This window comes from Ranitomeya variabilis, chromosome 3 (genome assembly GCF_051348905.1).
Source record: "Ranitomeya variabilis isolate aRanVar5 chromosome 3, aRanVar5.hap1, whole genome shotgun sequence".
Taxonomy (NCBI): Eukaryota; Metazoa; Chordata; class Amphibia; order Anura; family Dendrobatidae; genus Ranitomeya; species Ranitomeya variabilis.
Window position 1 is genome coordinate 37,138,347 of NC_135234.1, and position 20,391 is coordinate 37,158,737.

Consider the following 20,391-nt stretch of genomic DNA (forward strand, 5'->3'; position numbering starts at 1 on the left):
GGATGAAGACCTGGTCGGGCGATTAGCAGTCCAAGAATACATTTTGTGCCATACTATTTTTAGGTTTAAGGGTGTTCGAGCCAGTTCTAGATAATATATTAATAATCTTTAATTTTATATAGCGCTAACATATTCCGCAGCGCTTTACAGTTTTGCACACATTATCATCGCTGTCCCCAATGGGGCTCACAATCTAAATTCCCTATACTAGAAAATGCCACAGACAAGAAGAAAGGGTTTCCAGATGAGAAAGCGAAGAGATACCACCCCTTTCAGAGGACCCCAGAGGAAGGAATATTGGGGAAAAGGGAAAGCTAGTCGGTGGGACAACCCTAAAGATGGTAAAAGTAGAGCCCCACCCTCATGCTTTGGATCCGGTTAAAGGAACATGAGGAAATGATGCTGTATCTGTGAGGAGCCGGCTTGGGAAATTCCCAGACTCATGGAGACTCGTCTCGCAAAATCAGTGGGTCATAAACACCATTTCTCAAGGTTACATCTTAGAATTTGTCAGACACTCGCCCCCCCCCACCCCCACCCCCTCCCTCAAGGTTTTGATGGTGACAGTTCCCAAGGACAGAACCGACACCTCCCCTATATGGGCAGATGTACAGGACCTCTTAAAAGCAGGAGTAGTGTGCCAGTTCCCCAACCAGAAGCAGGTCAGGAAGGAACATTACTGAACAGTGTTCACAAAAAAAAAAAAAAAAACACATTGTGAGAAAGCCATACCATCATAACCTTGAAGCCCTTGAATCAGTGGATAACATGCAAGAGGTACAGAATGGAGTCTTTAAAGACCACCATTCCCCTCAGACAAGAACGTGGTGAGGTGTACAATAGATCTAAAGAGCGCATACTACCATGTTCCAACTCACCCTCGCTCTCAAAAATACCTGCGGTTCGCTCTAAAAGATGAGAAACAAGTGCTACCACTTCCAGTTTTGCATTCTTCATTTTGGTCTTGTTTCAGCGCTTCGGGTATTTACAAAACTGGTCACCGAGATCATGGCCTACCTGAGGCAGAGGGATGTGGTCATTGTCCCATACTTGGATGATTTTCTGCTGATATCCGATTCAGAGGCAGAGCAGCTCTGTCTAGTGATTTCTACTTTAGAAGTCTTACGTTGAATCCTAAACCAAGAAAAGTCAGATCTATCACCTGGAACCAGGAAGAAGATTCTGAGGGTTATGCCGGATTCCAGACAGAGTCTCTCTTTTACTAGTGAAGAGCAAGATCCGGCTACTCCTTCAAAATCAGGTTTCCATAAGGACGGCAATGAGATTCTTTGGAACACTAACAGCTTGCATACCGTGCGTTCGGTGGGGTGAGTTCCACACAAGGGGACTACAGAGAGACTTTCAACCTGGGACAGCAGACAGATGTCCTTGGACAAAGAGAAACGTCTATTCCCGGCATTAAAATGGTCATTGAAATGGTGGACTGTTTCCAGGAACATCACGCAGGGAATTCCTTGGATATTGTAGCCTTGCGTAACAATCGTCATAGATGCAAGCAAGGAAGGATGGGAAGCCCATCTATAGAAGAAAAATATTTTCAAGGAATTTAGTCTCCAGTCTTCAAACTTCAGAGAATTACTGGAGGTGGGAAATCCTGAATCAGAATCTGACCTGCTTGCAAGGTCACATATAATAATCCTTATTTTTATACAGCGCTAACATATTCCGCAGCGCTTTACAGACATTATCATCGCTGTCCCCAATGGGGCTCACAATCTAAATTCCCCATCAGTATGTCTTTGGAATGTGAGAGGAAACCGGAGTGCCCAGAGAAAACCCACGCAAACACAGAGAGAACATACAAACTCTTTGCAGATGTTGTCCTTGGTGGGAATTGAACCCAGGACTCCAGCGCTGCAAGGCTGCAGTGCTAACCACTAAGCCATCGTGCTGCCCTATACATACATATAAAAAAATATGTCGGACAACATGATGGCAGTATAATTTCTTCGACACCAAGGAGGACCAAGGCACCGGGCCCTTAAAGATCTGTCCGCAAGAATATTTGCCTGGGCATAAAAAGAGTGGTCAATATCAGCAGTTCATCTACAAGGTTCCAGGAACAAAATTGCCGATTAGCTGAGCAGACAGAAAATCCAGTCCACCGAATGGGAACTAAGAGGAAAGATATTCCATTATCTGTGTCGTCAGGGGGGAACCCCCCCCAACTGGACCTCTTTGCAACCAGGAAGGTCGCCAAAGTCCGAAGGTTCTACTCCCTCAATCCAGCAGACAACCCGGAAGGGATCGATGCCTTAAACCAGGTATAATAATATTTATTATTATTCATTTTATTTCTATAGCGCCGACATATTCCGCAGCACTTTACATTTTAGAGGGGACTTGTACATACAATAGACATTACAGCATAACAATAAACACATAGATCAAAACAGATACCAAGAGGAATGAGGGCCCTGCTCGCAAGCTTACAATCTATGAGGAAAAGGGGGGACACGAAAGGTGGATGGTAACAATTGCTTTCGTTGTTCGGACCAGCCATAATGTAAGAATCGGGTGTTCATTTAATGCTGCATGAACCGGTTATCAGCCCAAGTATGTAATAGTACAGACACAGAGGGCTAATAACTGCATAAAGCATGTGAGAACATGATGCGAGGAACCTGGTTATGGTAAAAATTTTGAATGGGCAACACAGGGATAGTTAGGTAAATGCATTGAGACGGTAGGCCAGTCTGAACAAATGTGTTTTTAGGGCATGCTTAAAACTGTGTTGATTGGGGATTAATCGTATTAACCTGGGTAGTGCATTCCAAAGAATTGGCGCAGCACGTGAAAAGTCTTGGAGACGGGAGTGGGAGGTTCTGATTGCTGGTGGGGAAAAGCGCTCCTATACGCCTCTACCCCCATTGCCATGATCCCAAGAATCCTTAGGAAGATCCAGGAGGAAGGAGCTTTGATGATGCTAGTTGTTCCATTTTGGCCAAGGCGAAGCTGGTTTCCATTGCTGTGGAAGATGTCCCGGGGAGATCCGCTCCTGTTACCAGAGGGAAGACCTGCTTTCCCAGGGACCAGTTCTTCATCCAAATCCGAGTCTACAGTTATCAGCATGGATCCTGAAAGGAAGATCTTAATAGCTAAGGGTCTCTCCGACCAGGTGATCTCCACAATCCAGGCCAGCCGTAAACCCGTCACTTGCGCAATTTACATTAAGATCTGGAAGAGGTTTTGTCTGGAATGTGGTAGCTCTTTCAGAGACTCTTCCCGGCCAGACATACCAAAGACTCTGGATCTTCTCCAGGCAGGATTTAATAAAGGCTTAAAGCCAAGCACGCTGAAGGTGCAGATAGCGGCCCTGAGTATCTTCTTCAGTTCCCCCCTGGCATCTCACCCATGGGTAGCGTGTTTTTCTAGAGCCATCCAGAGATTAAGGTCCACGACAAGGAAAATCGGTCCCTCCGTGGGATTTAAATCTAGTCCTCAATGCCACATGTAGACCCCTTATGAGCCGGTAGAAAATATTAACATTGCGAAGCTCAGGACAGTCTTTTTAGTGGCCATCACTTCAACTAAAAGACTGGGAGAGATTGAGGCTATTTCAGTGCAGAACTCATTCATATCTTTGACGACCGTATAGTTCTAAGACTCAACCGCGTTTTTTGCCTAAAGTGGTTTCTTCTCAGAACTTATCGTATTTTTCGGATTATAAGATGCACTTTTATGATCCCCAAAATTAGGGGGAAATGGGGGTGCGTCTTATAAGCCGAACACTTCTTACCGAGGGGTCAGTGATGCGGGCCCAGAGCTGGGGGTGTTGCGGTGCAGCGGCGAGCATTGGCCCTGCAGTGGTGGTACGGCAGCCGCCATTCTTCTTCTGGGGTCTGGCTTCTCACTCGGCACAGATGGAGGAAAGCAGAGATCTCCATCCACCCCTGCTCTCAGCCCGGCCTCGATTAGGTCACCGCTGGTCAATGATGCTGCACTCGCAGCAGCTCACTCACCAGTGGTTCTCAGCCTGGACGGTCGCATATTGGCACCGTCCAGGTTGAAAACGGTTTCTCCCCCAGACATGGATTACGGCGTGGGACAGCACGACAGACAGGTATGGCATTGTTATATTGTGGTTTTCTTACTTTAGTTTTATTACAGGAGATCGAGGTGTTAGGCGAGTATAATGGTGATTGATATTTTTAAATAAAACAGTAAAACTGTTGTTTGTTTTATTTCTAATAAACGACTTTATTCTGGCTGTTTCTTTGGATTAGTAATGGATAAGTGTCTTACAGACACCTCTCCATTACTAAGCTGTGGGCTTGATGTCACCTGACAATACAAAGGTGACATCAACCCCAGCCAGGCATCTAATAAATGTGCCTTTTCTGGGCAGCTGCAGGCTGCTATTTTTAGGCTGGGGGGGGGGGGGGGGGGGGGACAACTACATCAATGTCCCCTTAACAGCCTGAGAATACCAGACCCCAGCTGTGAGTTTTAGCAAGGCTGGTTGTCAAAATGGAGGGACCCCACGCAGTTTTATTTATTTAAATAATTAAAAATAAGGCGTGGGGACCCCTCTATTCTTGATAACCAGCGTTGCTGAAGAGGAGGGTTGCAGCCCCCAGCTGTGAGTTTTGCCTGGCTGGTTATAAAAAAAATACAGGGGAACCCACGCCGGATTTTTTCATTTATTTAGTTATATCGCAGGCGGCGGGTGAGGAATACCCCCCATCATCGGCTCCCGCTATCACTTATCAGCGGCAGCAGGTGTAGGTTGATGGGAATAGAAGTCCAAAAAGCCCCCACCTGCTGTCATTCTTCTGACTTGAATAGAACTCATAGTTCTCCCCTGCTCGCGCCGATCGTCTGGAGCCGTCTTCAGCACCCAGCATCGGGGAAAAGCACTTACTGTAGCGCTTCTTCACCGGCGCCGATGCGTGTCACACGGATGACATCCATGTGTGCGCTCCGTGTACATGCGTTCAGGATGTTTTGCTGCCCGTGCTGACGGTTAAAAACGGACATGTCTACGTATGGGACACACGGTTCGTGAAAACACACTGACATGTGCACAGACCAATTCATTTGAATGGGTCTATGTGTGTCTGTCTCCGTTACGTGTGTAAACGGTCACCACACGTACCAGAGGCACAGATGTGTGAAAGAGGCCTAAAGCGGAGGAGGGAGAGAAGCGCGATTCTCCTCCTCCTCTGCTGCCTCCCCCAATCACATATCTGTCCCTGCACACAAATGTTGCAACTACGGTACTCACAAGTCCGAGATCCTTTTAGGAAAGGTGAGCAAATAACCCCCATCATCCTTCACAATATACTGTATCAATGGGTATATTCTGAAGGATGATGGGGGTTCTAGACATATATAGTGTAAATATACACTGAAATGCAGTTTCCAAAGTGTTTATTGCAAATGTGACTACCACCTCCCTCATCTTTCAGAATACACCCATGTATACAGTAAGTGGGTGTATTCCTGAGGATGAGGGGGGTGGTAGTCACAATATACGGAACTGCAATTCACAGATCCCCCATAACATAGCGTCATCCACAGATAATATTTTTGTATTTTATTAAAGGTTTCTGCACACTATTTGGCTCACAAAAAAAAAAAAAAAAAAAATTATATATATATATATATATATATATATATATATATATATATATATATATATATATATATATATATATATATATATATATATATATATATATACACACACATACATTATATATATATATATATGTGTATATATATATATGTGTATATATATATATGTATATTTTTTTATATTTTTATTTCTTATTTTCCTCTCTAAAATCTAGGTGCATCTTATAATCAGGTGCGTCTTATAAAGTGAAAAATACAGTAAATAAGGAGACAATACTTCCCCCTCCTTCTGCCAGGCCAGAAATAAAACCTTAAAAGAGAAATTCTTCCACTCTTTGGATGTTAGGCGGACAGTCATCAACTATCTGGAAGCCACTTGTGAGTGGAGACAGAACACTAATCTGTTTGTACAGTATGCGTGAAAAAATAAGGGGAAAATAGCATCAAAATCTTCTTTAGCTAGATGGATAACAACTATCATCTCCCTAGCATACGAGGCCAAGAAATTGCCCGTTCCCAAGGGCCTCAGGGCCCATTTTACCGAAGCGGTAGCAACATCATGGGCCGAAGGGCAGGGGGACCAGGTAGATCAGAATTGTAGAGCAGCTACTTGGTCTAGCTTAAGCACATTTTGTAGGCATTATAAGCTAGATACGTTGGCGGGTAGCCAGATGGCCTTCAGTCAGAAGGTTCTGCAGGCAGTAGTCCCACCTAGAGATAAAGTACTTTGGTATTCTCCATGGTGCTGTCAGGAGGGACATCCTGGAAAACGGGGATTAGACCTACCGGTAATATTGTTTCCAGGAGTCCATCCTGACAGCACTGGTAATTGCCTCCCTTAAATTTTGTATTGGTGCGGATTAACGTGTACAGATTTTCAATAAATAAGAATTGCATCCATCCTGGTGTGGTACTTGGAAAATCACTGGTGGGTGTGGGTGGGGAGGGGTCTTTTACCCTCTCGTTTGTTTCCTGTCCCTATAAGGATGGAAGGACAACCTCCATTGTGCTGTCAGTACGGACTCCTGGAAACAATATTACCGGTAGGTCTAATCCCCATTTTTTACTAAATGTCAATTTTCCACTGGTTCTACACTCTTTTTTCTCTAACAGCAACTATAGTCTATGCACCAACATCTTCAGTAAATGTATGACAGTCCAAAAAATATGGGAAATCTGTTCATACATTATTAATCCAATACAACCCTTTAGTGCAGAGGTGTCAAACTGCATTCCTCGAGGGCCGCCAACAGGTCATGTTTTCAGGATTTCCTTGTATTGCACAGGTGATAATTTAATCACCTGCACAGAATGATTCCAGCACCTTGTGGAATGCTAAGGAAATCCTGAAAACATGACCTGTTGGCGGCCCTCGAGGAATGCAGTTTGACACCTCTGCTTTAGTGGGTTTCTTTTGTGTTCTTTAATGATCTAATTACGATCAGATCAATTTACATATATTTTTGTTATACTAGTAAGAACATGCTGGAAAACGAAGGCAAGGAAAAGTAATATGCAAGTATAATGGATAGGAATGACGTACCTGCTGCCCTTGACTGCTTTGAAACAACTGAGCTACAGCAGCAAAAGCATCCGAGTCAGGTAACTGAGGTACAGACATAGCAGGGACAGCGCTTAAGGCCTCATCGAGAGCATCTGTATGTAAAGTTGGAGGAGGAGGAGAAGCTCCTACAGAAAAAAAAAAAAAAATGATTAAAACAATCAGATCGCATGATGAAAAAGCGCATTCACCTGTAAAAAAATTTTTTAGCAGCACACCATCTTGTGTGAACAAGTCTTGTGCTGCCGAGAACTATAACAGCCTATGTGCATGAATGATTTTTTTTAAAATAGTTTATTGCGGCCCATCTGTGAAAATGACCATTAACTGGAGGTCATTTAGTGCCACTGGTCAATCCGTTAAAAATGGACCCTCAGACTGCCAATACATATTGTGTGTGCTTCAGGTCAAAAAAGAGCAACAGGGCTGCCTGGCTTGGACAAGTGACGCTTACTGTTCCAATGGCTTGGTTAAGTGGCACAAACTACTATTACTTCCCTCGGGATCAATAAAGTGTATCATATCATTTGTCACTTAATATAGTACACAAAGGACCTACCTTCTTCATTAGCAGAACTATCAGCCAACAGATCAGGAGGTGCCGCCTCTGCGGCCATATCCAGCAATGGTTGAATTATCTCTATTTTAAACACTCCATTTTTTTGCCACAAGTTTAACACACGGACAATTTTACTCTAGAAAAGTGGAAGAGAGAGTTAGCTGCACACACTTCAATAAATGCCTACTTTTGACAAGACACTTTAAATAACCCATAGAAAAGGCAAATTACAAAGTTACAAGATAATTTACCAGAGTCAATTATCAAGAGGACACTAGATAATTTCCACTTAAAAAGAAAAAGCAACAGTGAAAAAAAGGAAAACATCAAGAGGCCATTTACACGGTGAAACGAGTCTACAGGAGCAGCAATATTAACCCAGCTCGGCCCATTTCACAGAGGTTAAGATCTTCATGCACTACCTTGTCTTCTGTTGGACAGAGATACAAACACTGGAACGTTGCCGTTAGGTTCTTGATGAATCGTGGACCAAATACATCTTTGTCAATTCCAAACTGATGGCGCGATTGCCGAACAATTGAGTCAATGACATATAACCCTGGTACTTTATATTCCGGTTTACACTAAAAAGGAAAAACAAATCATACTAGGTGGAAGAGCAAAGTCCGAACGAGCAAGGCAATAATATTCAAGTTCATCAAGAGAATGCATTTTGGCACATATGAAAACAGCATTGGCAAGCCTTTTCTGGTTAACTTGCAAATTGGTCAGATTGTATCGATAAAGAACACTTGTTCTTAAGACCTGATCATTAGAAATGGCAATTTTAGTCTGCAAATTGAACAAATCTCTACATGTATTCTTTTCCGGCTAGTTTTTTTTTATGCGTGTGTGATGTGTCCAATACATGTGAATGAAACAAGGCTTACAAGAGTATTTCCATCTGATGTCTTCAGGGTATGTCCATCAAACAGGTTAAGGCTGTGTGCCCACGTTGCTTTTTTTATGCGTTTCTGCCATGTTTTTTGCCGCAGCGGAAACACAAAAACCGCATTCCCATGCAATCCTATGGGATTCCGAAGTTGCTGTGCTCATGCTGCGGATTTTCCCGCTGCGGAATAGCATAGCGGTAAAATCCGCAGCATGTTCATTATTTCTGCGGAATCGTGGTGATTCCGTAGCCATAGGATTGCATTGAAACGCTCACTTTACGCATGTGGCTATGCCCACCATGCGTAAAGTGAGCGCTTCATGTGCGGATTGTATCCGGGTCTTGAGAAGAGGAGACTCCTCCAGGCCCTGGGTACAATATCCCTTCAAAAAAAAAAAAAAAGTTAAAAATATGGATATACTTACCTTCCAATGGCCCCCTGAGTCCTCCCGGCTCTCAGCGGTGCACGCGGCAGCTTCCGTTCCCAGGGATGCATTGCGCGATTCACCTGAGATGACGTCGCGGTCACGCGACCGTGACGTCACAAAGGTGCTTCGCGCAAAGCATCCCTGGGAACGGAAGGTAGCGGGAGCGCTGCGGAGGAGATCGGGGGCCGTAGGATGGTGAGAATAATCCTATTTTTTTATTTTATTTTTTAACATTCTATCTTTTACTATTGATGCTACATAGGTAGCATCAATAGTAAAAAGTTGGTCACACTTGTCAAGCACTATGCTTGTGTGACCAACCTGTCAATCACTTTTCCAAGCGATGCTTCAAATCGCTTGGATAAGCACAAGCTAAAAACGCTTGCAAAACGCTTGAGTTTTGTGGGAAAACAAATGCGAATTCCGCATGCAGGGAGTTGTGGAAATGCTGCAGACATTTCCGCAGCATTTCTGCAACATGGGCAAATAGCCTAAAAGGACAGAGATGGGACTTTAATTTTCTAAACACCTAAGGATTAGAATAACCAGGGGTCTGGGTCTCCTGATCAGCACCCATGGAGTGCAGCTCATTGTATTTTATGGGAGACAAGGAAATTCCAGATTACTTCACAATTTCAGTAAACTGTAGGTGAAAGCACCAGAGACATGGACTGCGACCTCTCCAGTCCACCTGGAGTGCCACACTGACGTTTTAAGTTCCCCTGTTCTACATTATGCAAGGGTGTCTTAAAAGGAACGTTACTTATCAGATATCCTGTGGCTATGCCAAGTGGCACAGGTGGGAATACAGACAGAAGGAGCACTAGAAAATCCTAGTCATGCAGCTCCACCTAAGGTCTTTACTAGACTAAAACTAAAGGGCCTGTGCACATGTTGCAGATTTGTCTTTCTGCGCAGGCCTGTCACAAAACCTGAAGGACTTCCTGATGCAAGTGTGTATATTCTTGTTTAGCCTTTTCAGCCATTGGACCGACACACTGACAAATCAAAGAACTGCTCACCAATTATCGCCCATGACATTTGGACAATTTCATCCAATAATGCAACTACACAGTTTGTTAGTGTAGATACCCCTTCTTTTCTGTTCGGTTTTCTTGTTTTTTGAGTTATATAATTTACATATACATTTTTCAGAATAAAGATTTGATGGAAACTGCATACAATAAATAAAAAGCAATTGAGGTTTTTCACCTTTTTGATGAACTTTTCTACAATCTGGACCACGTGTTTATAAAGCTGTTGAGAAAGTATAAAATAAAAACAAGTTCATGAGAATTGCATTTTAGAGCATGCGTTGCTATAGTACAGAGCACAAGTGAAAGAAAATTTTTATTTCCACAGCACTTTACAATTCAGATGGGAGACGTGCAAATAGTTTAAAGTACAGTGAAGGAAATAAGTATTTGATCCCTTGCTGATTTTGTAAGTTTGCCCACTGACAAAAACATGAACAGTCTATAATTTTAAGGGTAGGTTAAAATTAACATTGAGAGATAGAATATCAAAAATAATATCCAGGAAATCACATTGTATAAATTATATAAATTTATTTGCATTTTGCAGTGAGAAATAAGTATTTGATCCCCTACCAACCATTAAGAGTTCTGGCTCCTACAGACCAGTGAGGCTAAGTGCACACGTTGCAGATTTGGGTGCGGATCTGCAGATGTTTTCCATGCGTTTTACAGTAGCATGTAAAGCGATTGAAAACCAAATCCGCTGTGCACATGCTGCGGAAAATTCCGCGCAGATTTGCTGCGGTTTATTTTCTGCAGCATGTCAATTCTTTGTGCGGATTCCGCAGCGGTTTACACCTATTCCTTAATAGGGATCCACAGGTGTAAAATCCGCACAAAAACTGTACTAAATCCGCAGGTAAAACGCAGGGCGTACGGAAAAATCCGTAATAGAATCCACAAAGTGTGCATATAGCCTTAGACGCTCCTAATCAACTCCTTACCTGCATTAAAGACAGCTATCTTACATAGGTACCTTTATAAAAGACTCCTGTGAACAAACTCAATCAGTGAGACAACCTCTACAACATGGGCAAGACCAAAGAACTTTCTAAGGATGTCAGGGACAAGATCATGACCTGCACAAAGCTGGAATGGGCTACAAAACCATATGCAAGAGGCTGGGTGAGAAGGAGACAACTGTTGGTGCAATAGTAAGAAAATGGAAGAAATACAAAATGACTGTCAATCAACATTGATCTGGGGCACCATGCAAAATCTCACCTCGTGGGGTATCCTTGATCATAAGGGAAGTGGGAAAACTTATTAATGATCTCAAGGCAGCTGGGACCACAGTCACCAACAAAACCCATTGCTAACACATTATGCAGTAAAGGTTTAAAATCCTGCAGTGCTCGCAAGGTCCCCCTGCTCAAGAAGGCACATGTGCAGGCCCATCTGAAGTTTGCCAATGAACACCTGGATGATTCTGTGAGTGATTGGGAGAAGGTGCTGTGGTCAGATGAGACAAAAGTTGAGCTCTTTGGCATTAACTCAACTCACCGTGCTTGAAGGAAGAGAAATGCTGCCTATGACCCAAAGAACACCGTCCCCACTGTCAAGCATGGAGGTGGAAACATTATGTTTTGGGGGTGTTTCTCTGCTAAGGGCACAAGACTACTTCACAGCATAAATGGGAGAATGGATGGAGCCATGTACCGGAAAATCCTGAGTGACAACTCCTTCCTTCAGAACATTAAAAAGTGGGTCGTGGCTGGGTCTGCCAGCAAGACAATGACCCAAAACATACAGCCAAGGCAACAAAGGAGTGGCTCAAAAAGAAGCACATTAAGGTCATGGAGTGGCCTAGCCTGTCACCAGAGCTTAATCCCATAGAAAACTTATGGAGGGAGTTGAAGCTCCGAGTTGCCAAGCGACAGCCTCAAAATATTAATAATTTAGAGATGATCTGCAAAGAGGAGTGGAGCAAAATTCCTCCTGACATGTGCGCAAACCTCAACATCAACTACAAAAACATCTGACTGCTGTGCTTGCCAACAAGGGTTTCGCCACCAAGTATCAAGTCTTGTTTTCCAGAGGAATCAAATACGGAACTTATTTCTCACTGCAAAACGCAAATGGAACTCAAGTTTCTCGTATGGTACCCGGGCAATATTCTCCCTGTGAGGGGAGAGCAAAAAAAAAAAAAAGGTGCCGGGTATGCTATAAAAGGGGGATAAGAAAGGAAACTCGTTTCCAATGTGAAACGTGTCCTGACAAACCTGGACTATGTTTGAATGAATGCTTCAGAATTCATCACACGTCGTTGGACTAAACACATCCTGACATTCCCCTACAGAACTCACCCACACCAGCCTGACATACACAACACCACACCAACCTGACGTACACTAAACCACACCAACCTGAGATACACTACGTCAGGTTGGTGTGTGTGTTGTAGTGTACGTCAGGTTGTGTTGTGTGCGGTGTATACTAGACCACACATCAACCTGACATATACTACACTATACCACACACCAACCTGACGTACACTACACCACACAACAACCTGACGTGTGTGTGTGTGTGTGTATACACACTACACCACACATCAACCTGACATACACTACGTCAGGTTGGTGTGTGGTGTAGTGTATGTCAGGTTAGTGTGTGGTTTAGGTCAGGATGGGGTGTGGGGTGTATGCTACACCACACACGCCAACCTGACAGTTTATTTTAGGTCGGTGAGTAGTGTGGTGTATGTACGTCAGGTTGATGTGTGTGTGGTGTAGTAAACACCACACACACCAACCTGACGTACACTACACACACCAACCTGACACTACATACTTTCCATACGTGACATGGTGTCCGCTAACGATTGCAGCTAATTTTCCCTTCAAAAAGTCAAATGGCGCTCCTTCCCTTCCGAGCCCTGCCTCGCGCCCAGTGGTTTATGACCACATATGCGGTATTGCTGTACTCAGGAGAAATTGCCCAAAACATTTTAGGATTTTTTTTATCTTGTTGCCCATGAAAAAATTGAGCCTTATAAAGAAGTTGCAATGCGTCGTTCTGTGCAAAAAACGCATCCTGCGGGCAACTTTGCAGGATGCGTTTTTTGCACATAGACTTGTATTACCGACACATCACGACGTATGGACACGTTCCATACGTCGTGGCACTGGATGTAACTGGCGGACCGTCGTCACAAAAAACGATCAATGTAACTTTTTTTTGTGCGACGCGTCCGCCATTTTCGATCGCGCATGCGCGGCCGAAACTCCACCCCCTCCTCCCCGGGACTTTAGAATGGGCAGCGGATGCGTCTGAAAACTGTATCCGCTGCCCACGTTGTGCACAACATCCGTCGGCCCGATGCAATGCGACGGGCCCGTACCGACGGATGTGTGAAAGTAGCCTTAGTTCCTGTGAAGCACCTGAAGAGTTAATAATCTTCTTGAATGTAGTTTTGAGTAACTTGAGGGATGCAGTTTTAGGAATGGTGTCACTTTTGGGCGTTTTCTGTCATGTAGGCCCCTCAAAGGGACTTCAAATGTGATGTGGTCACAAAAAATGGTTTTGTAAATTCTGCTGGAAAAATGAGAAATTGCTGATAAACTTTGAACCCTTATAACTTCCTAACAAAAAAAAATTTTTGTCCCAAAATTGTGCTGATGTAAAGTAGAAAAGTGGGAAATGTTATTTATTAACTATTTTGTGTTACATAACTCAAAATGGAAAAAAAATAAATAAATCAAAATGTGAAACTTGCGAAATTTTCAAAGTTTTCGCCAAATTTCTGATTTTTTCACAAATAAACGCAAAAATTATTGACTTAAATTTACCACTAACATGAAGCCCAATATGTCATGAAAAAAAAAATCTCAATCTCTCGGATCCGTTGAAGCGTTCTTGAGTTATTACCTCAAAGGGAAACTGGTCAGAATTGCAAAAAATGGGCAGGTTATTTAAGGTCAAAATAGGCTGGGTCATGAAGGGGTTAAGCAAAACCTCGATCTGCACATGCCCCGCCTTGGACGCCACAGGCTTAAGATGAAAATTTTACATACACAATTGGCTATACTCTGACAACTCAGTGTGCTCGGCCAAGATTCATCCAATGTGTATGGCAGGCCACCTGAAGGTACTGGACAGAACTACATTTCACAACTATTCACTTAATTGCAGAAGTAGAGATGAGTGAATTGATTTCCGAGAACTTGGGTCTAACAACCACGTCAGTAAACTGGGGTTGTCAGATACTAGCCCTGTACTTCTATTTGATTGCATCTCCAGACCTTCTGATTAGTGGGACCAGTGCGATGTCTTTGAAGCGTAATACACAATGCAATCATGCCAGGCCTAAGCAAAAACGCTAATTAATCAAGATCCAAATTTAATTTGCACTACTCTGGAAAAGGACATCAGATCGCACATTGTATTAACCTTTCTATGACATGCATAGCCTATATAGAGAGCTAACTAGGGTTAATCCTTCTGACAGATTACCTAAAATATTACTGTGACTGCCGCTTGCTGCCATCCATCTCATTTCTAGAGCTGCCATGCCAATCTAATTGTATCTGTATTTACACTTTAATATAATCTCAATTAAAAAAATAAAAAAAAGTATACAAAATATGGGGCATCAATCACAGCCTGGGTTGACACAGATTTTTTGATTAATACATCAGAAGAGGGCTGGTGATCCAAGTAGTTAATAAAAAGGGTTACAAGGCTTTTGTCTGGTGGCCACAGACTACTAAAGTGCCACTGGAAAAGAGGCGGAGAATAGATTTTGCTCCTATTTATATGAGCAAATGAACCATCTTTTAAAATAATTTCTGCCACACCAATTTCATTAAGATTAATGGATGATTAAGTAATACAAAGGCAAAAAAGCTACATATTCTTTAACCCCTTTACCCCCAAGGGAGGTTTGCATGTTAATGACCGGGCCAATTTTTACAATTCTGACCACTGTCCCTTTATGGAGGTAACTCTGGAACACTTCCATGGAACCCGGTGATTCTGACATGCCGGCAAAATATCTTTGATATGACTTGCATTTGTGAAAAAAAACGGAAATATGGCAAAAATTTTGAAAATTTTCGCAATTTTCCATCTTTGAAATTTCATGCCCTTAAAATCACACAGATATGTAACATAGTAACACAGTTAGCAAGGCCGAAAAAAAGACATTTGTCCATCCAGTTCAGCCTATATTGTCAGAATAAATCCCCAGATCTACGTCCTTCTAAGGGTATGTGCACACGCTGCGGATTTTGCTGCGGATCCGCAGCGGTTTCCCATGAGTTTACAGTACAATGTAAACCTATGGGAAACGAAATCCACAGTGCACATGCTGCGGAAAAAAACGCGCGGAAACGCAGCGGTTTATTTTCCGCAGCATGTCAATTCTTTGTGCGGATTCCGCTGCGGATTTACACCTGCTCCAATAGAAATCTGCAGGAGGAAACCGCAAAACAAACAGCGATAAATCCGCAGTAAAAACCGCAGCGGTTTTTCACTGCGGATTTAGCAAATCCGCTGCGGAAAAATCCGCAATGGAATCCGCAGCGTGTGCACATAGCCTAAAGATCCTAATCACTGTAAGATACAATATTGTTACGCTTCAGGTAGACATCCAAGCCTCTCTTGAACCCCTCCACTGAGTTCGCCATCACCACCTCCTCAGGCAAGGAATGCAGTAAAGAATCCTTTTTTTTATGTTGGTGTAAAAACCTTCTCTCCTCCAGGCGCAGAGAATGCCCCCTTGTGACCGTCACCTTCCTTGGTATAAACAGATCCTCGGAGAGATATTTGTATTGTCCCCTTATATACTTATACATGGTTATTAGATCGCCCCTCAGTCTTTTTTCTAGACTAAATAACCCTAATTTTGCTAATCTTTCTGGGTATTGTAGTTCCCCCATCCCCTTTATTAATTTTGTTGCCCTCCTTTGTCCTCGCTCTAGTTCCATTATATCCTTCCTGAGCACCGGTGCCCAAAAACTGTACACAGTACTCCATGTGCGGTCTAACCAGGGATTTGTACAGAGACAGTATAATGATCTCATCATGTGTATCCAGACCTCTTAATACACCCCATGATCCCATTTGCCTTGGCAGCCGCTGCCTGGCGCTGGCTGCTCCAGGTAAGTTTATCATTACCTACTATCCCCAAGTAATTCTCCATGTCAGATTTATCCAGTGGTTTCCCGTTCAGTGTGTAATGGTGACATTGATTCCTTCTTCCCATGTGTATAACCTTACATTTATCATTGTTAAACCGCATCTGCCTCCTCTCGGCCCAAGTTTCCACCTTATCCAGATCCATCGGTACCAGAATACTATCTTCTTTTGTATTGACTGTTACACAAAATACTTAAGTATAATTTCCCACATGTCTACATCAGCACAATTTTGGAATCAAATCTTTTCACCCCCAATTTTAAATTTTCCCAAGGGTAGCAGAAGAAATTGGACCCCAAGAGTTATAGTGCAAATTGTCCTGAGTACGCCAATACCCCATATGTGGGGGTAAACCACTGTTTGGGCACATGGCAGAACTCGGAAGGGAAGGCGCGCCTGATTTTACAGTTATGGTTTGCAGGTGCCATGACCTACTGGGAGAGCTCATGAGGTGCCAAAACCGTAGAACCCCCCCATAAGTGACCCCATTTTACGAATCACACCTCTTAATGAATCCATCTAGGGGTGCAGTAATCATATTGTGTCAATCATATTGACACCATAGGTGTGTCACAGAATTTTATACCATCGGGCAGCCATGCAGAGAGACTCGGGAGGAACGGAGCACTATTTGCTTATTCAATTGAATAGGTCTCTGCACGTCCATGTGTCCATGGGCAAAACATGACATGTCCGTTTTTTTATATCAGCACGGGCCACAAAACATCCAGCACACGTGCATACGCGTAACACATGGAGGTCATCCATGTAACATGCAACAGCGACGGGGAAGAAGCGTTACAGTAAGCGCTGTTCCCCATCGCCGAGTGCTGAACACAGCTCTCATCATTCTCCCCTGCTCTGCCGGTGATTGGCACAAGCATGGGAAAAAGATTCTCCGCTGCTTGTGCCGATCACTGGCAGAGCAAGGGAAAATGATGAGAGCTATGTTCAACACCAGGCATCGGGGATCAGCGCTTACTGTAACGCTTCTTCCCCGGCGCTGATGAGCGTCACATGTTATGTGTATGCACGTGTGCTGGATGTTTTGTGGCCTGTGCGGATTATATGAGATATATATATATATATATATATATATATATATATATATAAATAATCAATCTATCTAATTTGTCTAAGGGGTACTTCCGTCTGTAACGGAAATCCTGCGTCGCTGATTGGTTGCGGCCACCAGCGACAGGCACAGTCCGGCCGAGAATTAGTCCCTCCCTACTTCCGTCGAGTCAGTGCCCGGCGCCCGCTCCATACTCCAGTCAGTGCTCACACAGGGTTAATGGCAGCGTTAACGGACCGCGTTATGCCGCAGGTAACGCACTCCGTTAAAGCTGCTATTAACCCTGTGTGACCAACTTTTTACTATTGATGCTGCCTATGCAGCATCTATAGTAAAAAGATCTAATGTTAAAAATAAAAAAACCTGCTATTCTCACCTTCCGTCGTCCACCAACGCGCGCGCGGCTGCCGCCAGCTTCCGTTCCCAGAGATGCATTGCGAAGTTACCCAGACACACACACACACACACAACCTGAATATTCATATACTCACATTCCTTGACTATGGACATTAGACTGCTAAAATATTATACAGGAGCATATTTTACGAACATCTATACATCTAGTTTGTGTGAGAATGCCCTCATCCCTATATATGCACACTTATGGGTTATGAACTATCCCGGCACACATGCTTTAATATGTTATAACAGGTTAACATTTTTCTAATAAATGTGGTATTAATTGGTGCATGATACATTGTTTGTAGGATCTATATTCTCCAATATGTCAACTACTATTAATAGGCACATCGTATAACCTTACCTTAATGGCTTTAATTGCTGCTTTTGTTATTAGAATCATTTTTGCTCGCGAAATTGGAGGTTTCATATCCATGAGAGCGAAGAGCTAGAAAGAAAAAACATTTATGTTAATCACAAAATGAAAATTATTTTCACACTATTATAAAATCAGTCGTCTGACATGTTTTTTTTTTAATCTTTACCTGTAATTTTGTGAGAAAGCGGTGTTTAACTACCCTTTTTACCCTGAAAACTACAGTTCCCATGATTCCTCTCCCTTCCATGCTCTCCATCTCCTGTTACAGCCGCACTCCTGCCCACTACACCGCCCCCACGTCACATTCCTTCCCTGCATGAAGTTGCACAAATCCTTACAGCATGTGACAGCAACTGTGGAGCTCTACGGTTTCTACACCAAGCACTTAAAAAGGACTCAACTCCAAAAATCAGCAGTCTCATGGTACGTGCACACGAGCATTTAGAAATGGATTCAGCTTTTAATTCCATATTAAACACCATGTCGAATAAGTTTGACTGATTTTAATGTGAAAAGCTCCTTTAGTGCGCACACAGCTGTTTATTTCACGTTATTTAATGCATTTCACAGTAAAACTAATAGGAAACTTATTCAAAAAGAGTATTTGTAGCATTTTTTAATGCGGATTCCCAGTAAAGTTAATTTTTAAACCCTCATAAAAAATACTGAATAGGCTCTAAAGAAGGGGTCATGGACAAAAGATCTTGGTTTTTTGCTTACAACCCATTTCACAACTCCCATAAACTACAGTGGAGCGAGCCACAGACAAGGAAGCCACCAGACTAATTCACACATTCCTGAGTGCCGAGCGAGTTAGGTGACCCCATTCTCCTGTATGAGGCATCCAGAGACGTCTACACAGCGCACCATTAGTATTTGTCAGGCCCTGCTCCTCCTCAGTTGCTGCCACTACTCTTATGTGTGTAGCTGCTTACATATAGTCACAGTCAGACTAGCATTTTTCTGTCCATATGGTTGGAAGCCGCACAGAAGGGAATTGTGGGCCGCAGGTTGTGCACCTCTAAACTCTGTATTAGCCTATGTATTTTCAGACCTAGACAACCCTTGTACAAACTGAATATTAATACCAAGCGGTCAATGTAGTCAAATGTAGTCATACAGTTACAGGAGCAAAAAGAACGACAGCATGAGATAATATAAGAAAACATCCTCTGAATTATTTCATTGAGAATTTAGAAATGCACCAAGATACTTCAGGAGAGCAGAAAGTCTTAATCCACATTATAAGAACAATGTTTGATTATTAGAGATGTCACTGAACATGTGAACAGTGTCCCATTTTAATGAACAAGTGGTCAACTATGTGCCCTAGAAAAGCAGTGACAATACCTAAGTAGAGGATCTAAAAAGGGGAAAGTTTTTCTTCGTGGAGAGCACCAAGCAGAATGTACAGAAGGGAATAAGCCACTGCCAGACACCTCAAAGAAAGCAAGACGCTTGGGTAATAATTTAATATTTTCAATCCTAGTCTCCCCTGACCTTTGCTGATGGAGTGACTGTAGGGCCCTATTTCCACTGGATGGTTAACGGCTTATAAATTACATCTTGTAACAAAGTTATGTTGATGTTCTTAGAAAGTGCTGAATGCAAGTGAGGTAGATATCTAAGGCTGGGTTCACATTGCGTTAATGTGTGCACGCTAACGGACAGCGTTGCACGGCGAAAATGTCGCAATTAACGCCGTGCAACGGGTCCGTTAGCGTGCCCATTGACAGCAATGTAAATTTCTCCTGCAGCGCATCACTAGCGCGTGCCTTTTTCGGCTCGCGCTAGTGATGTGCCGTTCTTCTGTGACGCGCCTCGGACGCTGCTTGCAGCGTCCGCGGCGCGCCCGAGGTCCGTTCCCCGCTCTCGGGGATCTGCGAGAGTGGGGACGTTAACGCGACCCCAAACACGGCCCCTAAATAAACATTGCGTTAGCGCAATCCGCTAGCGCTAAACGGATTGCCCTAACGCAATGTGAACCTAGCCTTAGAGTACATTCCCACGATCAGTTTTTGTTCAGGCTTTCAAGAAGTTGAACATCCGCATGAATCCCACACCTCAACTCAGGTTTTTGTCTCTATTTGGTATATTCGATTAAATGTGCAAAGACAATCTGTGAAATATTACGGCCATGCGCACATATTCTCTCTCTCTCAATATATATATATATATATATATATATATATATATATATATATATATATATATATATATCTAATATATAAAGCTGAATGTGTGTGTGTGTGTGTGTATGTATGTATGTATGTATGTCCGGGATTGGCATCTGAACCGTAGCAGCTACAGCCACAAAAT

At 43.1% G+C, this 20,391-nt stretch overlaps 1 protein-coding gene across 1 annotated transcript in view; it reads right to left on the reverse strand.

The window, feature by feature from the left end:
• Positions 1-20,391, reverse strand: part of SCAF4 (SR-related CTD associated factor 4) — a 147,812-nt gene that overhangs the window by 87,609 nt on the left and 39,812 nt on the right. Inside the window, exons 2-6 of the mRNA XM_077293971.1 lie at positions 18,058-18,141; positions 10,254-10,298; positions 8,144-8,305; positions 7,722-7,857; positions 7,145-7,290 (exon numbers count right to left, since the gene is read on the reverse strand). Of these exons, the coding sequence (XP_077150086.1) occupies positions 7,145-7,290; positions 7,722-7,857; positions 8,144-8,305; positions 10,254-10,298; positions 18,058-18,141 (573 nt within the window). The remainder of the gene's footprint in view (positions 1-7,144; positions 7,291-7,721; positions 7,858-8,143; positions 8,306-10,253; positions 10,299-18,057; positions 18,142-20,391) is intronic.